This window comes from Haliotis cracherodii, unplaced genomic scaffold (genome assembly GCF_022045235.1).
Source record: "Haliotis cracherodii isolate W230 unplaced genomic scaffold, xgHalCrac1.p SCAF_18, whole genome shotgun sequence".
NCBI lineage: Eukaryota > Metazoa > Mollusca > Gastropoda > Lepetellida > Haliotidae > Haliotis > Haliotis cracherodii.
Window position 1 is genome coordinate 20467764 of NW_027266273.1, and position 13233 is coordinate 20480996.

General features: G+C 39.4%; 1 protein-coding gene across 1 annotated transcript; it reads right to left on the reverse strand.

The window, feature by feature from the left end:
* Positions 1–9778: 9778 nt before the first annotated feature.
* On the reverse strand, positions 9779–12463 carry LOC139465624 (uncharacterized). The gene is made up of 4 exons (XM_071247327.1): positions 12449–12463; positions 10530–11615; positions 10186–10300; positions 9779–9987 (listed from the first exon to the last, which is right to left on the reverse strand). The coding sequence occupies exons 1-4, from the start codon at positions 12461–12463 to the stop codon at positions 9779–9781; spliced, it is 1425 nt and encodes a 474-aa protein (XP_071103428.1).
* Between the last annotated feature and the right edge of the window lie 770 nt (positions 12464–13233).

A 13233-nucleotide genomic window follows, 5' to 3' on the forward strand; every position in this document is an offset into this window, starting at 1 on the left:
TGTCAACATAAGGTTTTCGCAATCGAAATACATGTAGCACGGGAAGTCCCTAGGGTGACTGATCAAATTGTTCCATACGTAAAAATATCCTGCAACAGCAATCACCAGTACCAAAATGCTACACTTGTGGTTCTTATAATTTGAAATATATATATATATATATATAGTAAAAGCTGCAACTAAGGTAACACGATATTGGAATATATTATTCCTGATAAAATTCTTTGAAGTTGTATCACCGGTGGAGTACATTAATTATTTTCTGGTGTTTGAACTTTGAATTGTTTTTAAGGAAAGTTAGAGAAAGTTCAAACTTCAGTAGTCTTGTTATTATAAAATAATTTTGACTGTTCCAAAATCATGAAAGGTTCAATCTTGACATGCTTTAAGTCTTGTTTTATTTATCATTGCGTATCGAGATACGTATCGTATCGTGACCAGAATATCGAGATGCGTATCGTATCGTGACCTTCCTGTATCGTTTCAGCCCTACTTTCTTATCATATTTACACATGAAAAGTATTTTTTAGAGCTTAATTCTTTGAGTGCTTGAAATTATTTTAGAAATAGGTTTGTGTACACTTTTCAGTGTTTGAAAATATGCTTGAAAGTCAGGATGCGTTTGTCACAACCAATAATTACAGAATTATGGATCCCTCGCTAAAGATAGTGTACCAGCTTACCTCATTCACCCCAGGACACTCCCTAATTCCAACACTGGATTTTGTTTTATCATCAATACTTGGCTAAACAAGCTGACTCAGCAGTCCAAGATTGAGGGTTGCTCTTGTTTGCCATCCTGTAGATCTACATGGCACGCATTTCCGTAGACGACACTAACCCCTGGAGCCATTCCCATGATTCTAACGATCGCAAATTACCCGCCCTTGATTTTCATTAACATTTTACCGACAATCAAATGTGGACATAAGGATAGGGTAAGGGAGGTAACTTATTTTACCTAAAAACCAAAGCCACCGCCAGTTTGATGGGCATGAAGACATCCGTTCCATCAAAAAGATTTTTAAGGGCTTTCTCGTCAGTCAGTTTTTCAATGTTGAATTTTTCGCAAACACGATCATAATCAATGGGACTGGCCAACCCAACATTGAGGCTGGTTTGTAACTCGCATTCTGATTAGTACGTTAGACCAAACTGTGTAGCCAATCACATTAGCAAATGGAAATCAAGTCGGGTCATTTGAGATTGCAAGAATCCAAGAACGGATCCAGGGGTTTGTGTAGGTTTACCGAAATGCTCGCCCTAGAGATGTAGGGGATGCATGTATGGCTGAAGCTGACTTTCACTGCTGTCAGGTTGTTTTGGATGCCACAAGAAGACTGGATGTAATCGTTGTATAATCTTGTGGCTTGTTTGAAATCCAAAGTCACTGAATATATTACAGGGTTGGAATCATGATTATATCCTGGCAATGTGAGTATTCACATCAACACCAACACCAACATGTCATTATTTGTTTGCACTAATTATTCCTATCCATCATGTCGAGTCATGATAACCATGGTAACCTACTGGTCTATTTTTCAATACTCATAATTTGAATATGTATATTTTGTGTTGTGGCATTCTGAAGGAAGTGAGGACGTGTATGATTATGCTTGTGTGTGAAATGCAAACAGTTCTCTCGTTCATTGTTCTTGAAACAGTATATTTTCGTTTCTTAACAGTCTGGTTCTAGTGGTGACTGGTGTTTAATCCCCATCACTACTGAGTCCTAGTCTATTATAACTATCATCAATGAGTATCACGTATAATATGCTATCTTTTATTATATTTCTTTCTTTTGTAATTGATACTTAATAAAATGGCAGCCATGGCAAATTAACTCATATGTGCATGTCAGAAAGACAATGGTAATTTTCTTTTGGTATCCTGTCCCTTTGTGACTGAACTAAGCTTCAATATATATATATCTATTATACTACATCTTTGATAGGGATATTTTTCTCTCCATTCCCACTTCTCATATGATATTCTTTCTTTTATTATATTTCCTGATTCTCATGATATGTCAAGTGGTTTATATATTGATAGAATGACATATCTGATTGTCTCTGTCAATAGGTGGGTACAATATATGGTATACAATATCATTCATCTCTGGACAGATGGGTGGAAATAGAAGCCAAGCAGAAGATGTTTGGTCAGTTTTTATATATTCAAAATCATGCAGCCAGTCTACGTAATTCATATTCCTGTTCATCTGAGATAGGAGGGCATGGGTGGCCCAGTTGTCTAAGGGGCTGCGATTCGCTGTGCAGAGTTGCATCCCTTGGGCACGTCTGAAACCTATGATTGTGGCTTCGATTCCCATTTCGCCCTAATTATGTTTCTAGGTTTGTCAGCACCATACCCGTGCTCATGGGTTTCACCTATCTTTGAACAACACTCTCTGGTCCTGAACATTCTGGAGAGTAAAGAAGTTGTACATCTGTCACAAACAAACAATATATAATCCTAAAATCCTAGACAGATCCCTGTAACATGTTGGGTGTTTGATGCAGACGCTTGTGGCAAAGTTATCTCCCTTTGATATTTGGCTAATATGTATTTTGAGTGTTCTGTAACTTGAATTGTGTTGAAGTTGGGCACTATCATTTAAGGGTTATTGGTTAATATTATACTCAGTCCATTGTTCAGTTCACAAAGTGCATGTTATTCCAGTTGGGGAGCAACCATTATATTTTCAGGGAGTTGGGGCAGGATGTTTTCTAAAAATATAATATCAAGCCTCTGTAGTACTGATTTATTTTTACATATGCCTCGCATTGGAAGGGATAAACAATGTACCCTTTTCTTGCAGACGAATGTCCATTTTGTTATTTTTATGTATTTAAAAACATAATTATTGAGCATCTGTTTGTACGGGAAAATGATTACCCCCTTACCTTTCAGACACTATTTATCAAACTGATGGCAATGAATAAGGGAACACAGTTTTATACAAGTAAAAGATGCTATCATAGGTCCCCAGCATCATCTACCCAATATACATTGGAAACAATGCACACAAATACATCTCAACTTTTGATTCTGACGTGTTGAATTTGAATGCATTGTATTTCAAATGTACTGACAGTCAAGCTTATTTCCCTACAGTGTCTTTGTTTCCTTCTTCGTTCCATCAGTGTATGTAGTAAAGATGGCTACAGTGGTTTTTTTCCCAGTGGGGTTTCACGGCCTCGTCATTGTACTATGAGAAAGTCCATTATAGCTATGAACATAATTGTCTATACAAATAGTGGGTTTCGTAACAAGGATTAGATGTTTTCATGGATTATCATGGAAGGAACTTCCTTCTCTATGAATGGAACTCTCTGCAGCCTGCGGGATGCATTCATGAGAAGGTCCTTGCTGCACCTTCACTAGTCAAGCCCTCTGTGTCCATCCCCCAACTGACACTTGTTGTGCTGCTTTGTAACACTCCTTGGAATCTCGTCTTCAAATCATCTTTCACGATTAAGTACATTCATAGTTCTTAACGGTATGTTGAAAGTGCTTCTGTATTTTATCAGTGTAAAATGGCTTACAGGATAGGCAGAATGACATCAGTTGTTTGTGCGACTACCCATGCTCTTCAGCCAAACTTTTTGTGTTGTATGGTTTACATATCATTGCTTGAGAATAAGCTGGGATTAGTAAAAAACTAGTGTAGTATTTTTATTATTCTAAATAGATTGAAGTTGTTTTGGTCTGGAGGTTTTGTTGCAAGAAATTAATGCACTAATTGGTTAAAGGGCAGGATCTTTATCTCTTCTGTAACATGTTACCAACAAAGCATTGGAATGATTCAACAAGTTGATAGTTACTTTAAGTTTGCATGATTGTTGTCAATTCATCCAATATGAGTGGTTTTTATAAACATTAATCTAAACTATTATTATCTTATTTTGTGATTGTGGCTTGTGATTGTGATGTATCCGTAAATTAAAAAATTAAAAAATGTGTTGTCATAGGAAAACATGGCAAAGGTTAATACTGGAAGTTCAAAGGGTAATTAGTCGACCCATGTGGAGCACAAACCTAGGACATGACATGTTGTCGTTGTGTTGATAAAACATCCTTCAAGAGAATTAAGATTAGTTACTATTTGTTAGTTGACATTTTTAGTATTGCTGGATGTTTCTATCTAAAGTTATCAGGATTTGTGCAACACCTTTTCAATTATTTATGTTCGTATTCTTCTCCATGAGCATATATATGGCACCATATTGTCTATAAGTCTGTTTCTGTCACCGAGTGTATCAGAAGGTTTTCTGCAGTTAGCAAGAATGTTAACAGAGATATAAAAAATATGTCATTAATCTGGTATGTACGTTTTTAATGTCTGGGTGTTGAATTATCTGGTTACAACTGAATGAGGGGCGGTCGGGTAGCCTAGTGGTTAAAGCGTTCGCTCGTCACGCCGGAGACAGGGTTCGATTCCCGACATGGGTACCATGTGTGAAGCCCGTTTCTGGTGTCCCCCACAGTGGTATTGCTGGAAAATTGCTAAAAGCGGCATAAAACCGTACTCACTCACTCACTACAACTGAATGATTGTCTGAATAGAAACAGAAGCTACTATCTGAAAGTACTGATACACTGACACAGTGTGTGAGGTACTTCAACAGTGGAACTATTGTGTAATTATTGTACATTGTCATTGTACATTTGTATAGTATATTCAAATGCAAACTTCTCGCTGAAAATAATTTGTGTAATTAGTTTAACATTATTTGATATCTGACTGATCATCTTGTAAATAGTTTGAATTGTGATTTGTTTACATATTATGTGTATATGTATATGTATATGTATGTAATTGTCAATGTTAGGTCAAGATTATTTGCTTGGCTGCTTTACTCAATCAAATTGTGGGTCAGTAAGATTTACCTTCAGAAAGACTTTGATAATCAGTGAACAAGATGATTTCATTTGTAACAGTGGTTAATGTGAAATAGACTATAATATCAGGAATGTAACTTACTCTGAAACATTTGCTGGACCGAATAGTGAGATCTCTCGAGCATGGATAGCTTGGAGGTTAGAAACTGAGTCAGGTGAAGGGGCATGTGCCAATATGCATCAAAGTGGGCCGATCTGTTGAAGGGTGGTTCAAGACAAAACATGGTGTCGGGATGTAGAACTACACACATGCCATGTGCTTCTTACAGGTAGATCACAGGTGGATGCAAGTGTAGAGACAATATGCTATTCCAGTGATTGGTACAAACATCATGTTGTTTGTGTTTTCCATGTGTGCCAACCTAACTGACCCCCTTGTTCAACACCTAACAAGTGATCGACAAGTTTATCAATGTAATTAACGAAGCTTACCACATCTTATTGCCCAGCTTGTTTACATATTTGTATGCTTCTTGTCAGTACATGCCTTGAATGGCTTCAGGCACAAACAGAAATGACTTCAGATATCTGCAAATTCAGATTGTTTCACCCTATAAATACTTATTTAAATATTTTGAGTGTAATGTAAAGAAAGCGTTAACATCTGGTGAAAAGAGTGTCTTGGAGTATGGAAGGTCATGAGACTAAATATGATTCTGTTATTCTAAACAGTAGGCAAGGGTTTCCTGTACTGGTACAATGGGTGGGTGTTCTCACAGAAACTGGATCGGCAAGGTTAACAGTATGGAAAACCCAAAATAACTTTATGAACAGGGTAATGTTCTTGGTATAGTTTCTGGATCTTCGAAACTTGATGACAGGAACAATGGGACCTGTGGCCACTTACCATTTTGCACCAGTTCTTCGTGGGATTGGACTCGACAACCTTTTTTTGGGGACGCATATTCTACTTTGAACTTTGCTGTCCATGGGTCTCTATTTTGATCAATGTCGACTGAGTGTATGCTTTTATTTCGTGGTATTAGAAGTGATTGTGAGAATCACATTTTTCAGTAGCTAATGTCAATGTTTCTTCACAATTCATTGATAATTTAAGTCGCTTCAAACCATTGCTGTATTCCATTTTCCAGAACTTTGGACTGCAATTGGTAGTTGTCCTTCAACTTTTGATTACAGTTCGTAGTTGTCCCTGAACAATCTACCAGAGATGGTTAAGAAGAGTCTGATTTCTTTCATCCAGAGGTCTACTGGACAGTACCATAGCTCGACCACGTATGAATAAGTGTTTATTCAAATGAAAGGAGACGGTCCTCCTGATTAACTGCAATTACTGTAAGAAACCAAATCAACATGGCTTATGTGTCGAGGCTACATAATTGACTCGTCCTAGGCTGAATTGTAGGCCCGATGTTGCAATATACAGATGACGATCCAACCTTTACCGTATAACAACGTGAGTTGTACTTGAATGTATCATGTAGAACACCCGCTCGTGGAGAATTGAGAGGTTGGCGAAAACTTTCTTAACGTAATTTATACGAGAACCACATATAAATATAGGTCTTCAGAGATTTCTTTAAAGCATTATTAACCAAACCTACCAAAGTTGGATTACATAAGTCCTGTCCATTATATTATTAATTCTATTTACGGTTCTCGGGTGATTAGTTGTAATTGCCTTTCTTGGGGTTTAAGTGATATTCCTCTAATTTGTGTATTACATGAATATATAAATAAAGTTATTAACATGAATTCTTTTGTTATCAACTACACCACAAGAAACAGGAGCCTGACTTAAATATTCCCCGATGTATATGTCACCACGTTTCCTGGCACCGCTACGTGTCCAGTCTGAGAGAAGAATCTACTCCATCTGAAACGTCGCACATTCGAAACATGTCTACAGTATGTCCTTGTCGTAACGGGCAACTCGAAATGAGAGCCAGGTGGTAAGATTGTGACATTTATGGCTGGTTTTATGTCAGTGTTCCCGCCTGACTGGTAAAGAGTTGATCATGTACGGCCCGCGTTATACTAGATGTAATATTGCTGATCGTTGTATTCAGGGTCGATCGTCTTCAAGTCAAAGAGTCTGGCGCAATGGTTGAAAGCCAAAGTGAGAGGACAGTTCATCCTTGAATACACCTATGTTATATGTGCATAACTTGCGACGTATGTATTATGGAACGTATACAGTAACATCAATACCATAGTAAATGACAGCAAGTCCTTGCTCTTGGGCGTCCAAATTTCCCGAGGCAAGGGCGTTAACTGACTAACAAAGTCCAGTTTCCACTTTTGTCGTCCATTGCCCCTTGCCTCGGGAAGATAAGGGCGTCCTCACTTATTTTTGTGTTTCATGTCCCGCTGACCAAAAATTTCCCTTCCGCCGAAATAATAAAAGAAAGAAGTTAATCCTGAATTATCCGCCGTCCATCTGTATTTGGATGCCGCTTCCTGAAAAAAAGTATCAAATTTCATTATGGTTTGAAAACCACGGTCGTGTATAAGAATGACTATGCGTTCTTAAAGTCAGCTGTTGAACTGGGAATGGAAACAACTCTTTATATAGAAATGGGTTCCGTCCGTGTGTGCGTGCATCCCGAAATCGTTTCCGGAGCATAACTCTGAAACCGTTAAATATTTCTCTACGAAACTTTGCATGTCTATCAGACTCATGCTGAACTGGTGCCTTTTGCTATTTAGGAACTTTATAAATTTTTATTTTATACGTTTCCATGGCAACAAGTTGGACTTAGGTTCTCTAAGTGTGATGTTCGTTTCCGGAGCGTAACTCAAAAACCGTTAAATAATTTCTTACAAAACATTGCATGATTACCAGACACATACTGAACTGGTCCCTTTTGCTATTTAGGAGTTTTATGAATTTTCATTTTTTACGTTTCCATGGCAACAAGTTGGACTTAGGTTCTATAAGGGTGCTGTTCGTTTCCGGAGCGTAACTCAAAAACCATTAAATACTTTCTTACAAAACTTTGCATGTCTACTAGGCACATACTGAACTGGTGCCTTTTGCTATTTAGGAGTTTTATAAATGTTTATTTTAGAATTTCCATTGCAGCTATTTTGACATGGCCTAAGAGAAATGTTGGGTCAGTTACCTGGTTTGGGACCATAACGTGTTAACATGGGCGGGGGATATAGATAACTTCGTCGACTATGCGCTTGTTACTTATATATCTGTTTTGCGATAAATGTTACACCTCCACTATAATTCATATATAATAAAGCGGGGAGCTGTGTTATGTTTGAGACTTGACATGGCATAAGACATGCGACAAATGCAGTCACGCAGACTGGCCTCTCCGCTGCTTGTGAAGTTCGGGATTGGTTCAACCTTGGTCGTTAAAGTAGACGTAAGTTACTACCTCTTTTGACAGCCGTCGGCGGTAATTCTCTCAGCGATTAGAGAGTTGAAGTGACTGTGTAACACAGACAGCTTAACTCCAACCAACACAGCATGTTCGAGCTTACCTTCCTCAACCTATGCGCCTGGTTCACTTGCAGTGTGCCAATTTAGTGACACTTACTGTGATTCCGTCTATTCGTACGCATATTTTGTCATTTCATGCTTCATTCAAACATACGAAAGCGATAGGGTAGCCAAGACATACCGGGAAGTTATCACTATTAAAAACAAGCATGAAATACTCATATCCCCCGCCAATACCGCCATATTCAGCTTAAGTCAAAGTCGTTGCCATGGAAACCCGAATTAATAATTTTTTTCAAAAATCCCAAACTGTTAAAAGGCACCAGTTCGCCGCTAGACCTAACTATGTGCCAAGTTTGGTTAAGATATCTCTCTTGGTTTTTGAGTTCTGCTCCGGAAACGAAACGTGACGGAACGTACCCATTCCTTTCTACCCTCCACTTCGTGGCGGGGGATAATAAACACCAGTGTGTGCTTGGGTTTACTGTCTTATTTCAAGAATATTCAAGAAATCCTGGGCAATGATGGTCTCTGAAATTCTGTAAAACACGTTTCCTGCAGGGACAGCTCCTCATTAGATTTGCGTTAATGATCTACAGGTAATTATAATCATTTCTTGTTTTACAAATAGGGGCGGTCGGGTAGCCTAGTGGTTAAAGCTTTCGCTCGTCACGCCGAAGACCCGGGTTCGATTCCCGACATGGGTCCAATGTGTGAAGTCCATTTCTGGTGTCCCCCGTCGTGATATTGCTGGAATATTGCTAGAAGAGGCGTAAAACCATACTCACTCACTCACTTACTGTTATACAAATACAGCAATATCTCACTGCTTTGCACACGTTTTCCCGGCCTTTACAACCCGGATCCCCTCGGTGTGTCGCACCTGCGTTCTTGATGCCCTCGTAAAATCGCAGTGGATATTGTTTTAGGCCAGTCAGCGATATTCCAGCTTTACCACGCTGCTTGTAAATATTCTGGGTTGAGTGCTGTGGCAAACCAGTGGTTTATGGCACAGCAACAATCCACTGTGTCCTGGTAGTACTATCAGCCAGGTCGCACATTATATCCACCCTTTCCTCATTGTCTTATCATCTCTCACGAGCACAGAGTGCGGGGAACCGAAATGACCCACAACTCCCACTGAGTTTGGCATTTTGGTAACTAGGCAGCCGAGAATACCTCACCCACTCATAGCATAAGTCATCATGGCGTTATTCGCAGTGGTAACACAAATAACAAACAACATGTGAAAAATCCCACATATATTGTAACGTACTAAAGTTTCCATCACAACCGATATAATAAACTACAATTTTCAAAAAATATACAGTTAGGGATCTGGTTGTTGGTTTTGAATCTCAAAATGTTTGAAAATTCAGACGTATAAAAAGCTAAATATTTTACAAAGTTTACGGAACATATCAGTGTCTTGTTGAGATACACAAACAGAAGTAGCTATACAAATCTACGTTTTTGTCCCCGACGGGACAACGGGCTTGAAATGCCTAAACGGAACAAGGAATTGCGCATACTCTCCAGGAAGCGTCTCGTTCGACTTGGGGTGGAATGTTTGTTACTTTCCGTTTTTTGTTTTTGTGTTACGACTCGGGTTGACCTCTGGATGTCCACCTCCTGCTTGGTGGTCACATGCCCGCTCTTCGTCACTGGAAGCAGGAACACACCGACTAGGCATTGCAAGGTAAGCAAATGGTTGCGTTTATGTGTCCAGATCATGAGTGGTGAGAACATGAAGAATGTTAATCTCTTATTGTTAAGATACAAACAAAAGTAATTGTGGCATATTCGGGTGCCGTTTAAAGATAAAGTAGGTTTATGTTCAAAATTTCTGTTTCCAAACTTACATTGAAATATATCCAGGAAACATCTTCTGACGGGAGGTTTCGCAGAGGGACGATTCACCTGTTCTCCTGGTATCAATGCGGTCATTGGTTTTCCTTGGTGAAGAGTCGGATGTTTCTGAAAAGAAAATGGACACGTCATAGAGTCTCATCGTAACATGAACTTATGCCTGAACAACATGTCTGTGTCACGGAAACCTTCAATTCGTACAGTCAAAGTTAACGATAACATTTTGGTTAAACTTAAAGCACATATTTCAAATACTACTCTATCGTCAATTTTGGAATAACAACTTTAGTTTATAAAGCGAAATCGGGAAAACTTAATTAAAACGGTCGTATGTTACCTTCTTGTGATTTTCTACACTTCTTATACTTTTGTCTACAGCCTCAAAATTCTGCGACCAAGTGCCATGTTGAGGTATGGCTTCCAAAACAAAGCTGATGACAGAGTCGTCTACCCCTTCCCCAAATGTATGCGTCAGACGTTGGTAAACGTAACGGAAGTCAGCATCAACAGGTTTGCTGGTACTGGGATTTTTGATCCTCTGAAAGGCTGCAGAGACACACGCGTTCCTGTTTTTGAAAGACTTTGGTGTTACTGGCTTCTCTGTAGTTTGTATGGGGTTGGAGTGGTTGGAGTGTTCCTTTTGAACAATTTTGTTGAGGACATTCAACACAAATTCAGCAGCAAAAACGTCCAACCTATCCTGCTGATATGCAGTGACTGTAGCCTGTGTAATCCCATTTCCTTGTTTAGCTTGGTCGAGAACATCTGAAACAATTTCAGTGGCGAACGCATTCAACATATTCCCGTCGTTCAGACACTTGGCGGAGGAACCATCTTTGACTTGGTGTTCCTTCACAATTTTCTCAATGACACCTGAAACAAAATCAGCAGCAAACTTGTCTAGGCTCTGCTCGTCTTGATCATAGCCAGTAGGTGTTTCGTGTGTAGTTTGCTGACTCATCTTGCAGACAATAGTTTCAGCTGCAAGATTATTATTCCTGTAGTTGATGGCAACATTTCTATTCTGGTTTTCCTGTGCAAGTTCCTCAATGACTTGGGAAGCAACTGTGGTGACAAAAACATCCAGTCTGCCCTCCTCATAATCCCGATCCTCGTATTCTTTGATCTCTTTGACAGCCTCTTCCAACGATCGGGCCACCAGATCACTGACAAACTCCTCTTCCTGGGCAAGAATGTCAACTTCAGCACGAGAAACGATCAAGCCAATAAACCTACCCACACGATCGTCATCGGGTGCAGGGGTACCTGGCTGTGTTCTCGGGGCTGTGTATTGTTCAGTCGCCTGGAGTTGATCCAACATGGCCTTGAGAATAACATTGACATAGGAGTCCACCCAGGTGGTCAAGGCCAAACCGGTTGGGCTTGTCTCCTTCCACCTCGTGTCTCCTGCACACGCCTTCACCTGCTCAAAGGAAATGTCATAACTTTTATTCAATGAAGTTTTCATTTCGATGATACATGGGTAAGAGCAATGTATTCCGATTTTGGTGAGACCTTAGCTGTATCCCACGACCACATCCCTAACCGAAATGGCGGAAGGTGTCAGGTATACTGCATTCTTGCCATTGATATGATTAAACCTTGAAATTGAATAAGAAAGCGAAGCATAAACATCGAAAAAATATCTACTCAAAAACAGAAGTTCCATAATGGCGTGCGACTACCTCATCAGTGATATCCGTCGGAGTCACATTTCAGCGAACTCGTATTTTGTATCTTCTTTGGAAATTATACATTTCAAGCTCCCCAGCCTCTTGTTATTTTAGCGAGGCGACAAAATTGGCGTAAGAAAAACTAAGAAACCGTTACTAGGGAATGAGCACGTGCACATCCTTTACCAAAAGGTGTCCGGTATACTTCAGTACCTGTTTATTGAAATGTGTCCCTGGTGCATATAATCATAATAAGTCATACAGTAAGGCGGGTATTTGTTCTGCGTAATTTGAGCTTTATTCCTCTTTTTTTCAATTAGCCATTATCAAAAGCATCGAACAAATATGGTAGAAAGGTATCCGGTATAATGTAAGTGTGCACAGTCATACTATGCTTATGTCTCCCAGCAAGACAGAAATACATACATGTACGTTCAAACGGCCTAAGTTACGGTTCAGCTTTTTGTTTTCCATCATTTGCCACACGGGGATAACACAATATACATATCGCCAATTTGTGTTAGGCATGTGTGAATTATTTAGCAACATTTACTCGTCTTTACGCCTGGCTACTTAAACTCACTCTCTTGCAGTGCATGGCTCAAATAAACATCGATGTAACAGGTAACTGTCGCAGTAAAATTCGCAAGCTTCAAACTTCCCGGTACGTGAACCCTCTCCCAACAGATGTGTAGTCAACGGTGACGTCGCTGACCAATCATTCGTCGTTATTATAAGGTAGATAACTCTGACGCCGCATCAAGTTGCAGACCACTGTCACAGTAATAATGTAGTTAATTAGTCCAATGTTAACCCGCCCTCGATTATTGATTATGTATCCATTCTGATCCTGTCACAGCTTCCTTTTGAGCCCGATTCGAATGACAAAGTTAAAAGATCAAATATCACCCGATGTATGAGAAAGATTTCAGCAGTTATTGCCAAGCGGGATTCGAGGGTCTTTTAAAGAGTATTAGGGAGTCAGCAGTGTGGTACGCGGGACGTAAGATTCAACATTTATAAAATAATAATAATGATGTACCAAAAAATGTCCTTAAATACGTTATTTTTTTTATATTTCGGTAATTAAGTTAAGCTTATCTATTTAAGCTTATTTTCTGATCTAGGAACGTGTTCTATAGATTTTCGACTGTGATCGACATTCTGCCCTGTAGAACGAATTCTGTCATGTGCCTTTAAGATTTATGTTAAGTGTAGTATTCAGGATTCAGGGGTGAGCAACACTCAGGGTGAAAAATAAGACGGTACGCCCACAGGGGTGGGGGTGGGGGTGGACGTACCCTCAGACATGGAATTAGAGACGTCACTTCACTGACGAAGTTGTGGCAGCGAATGGATTCAGAATAT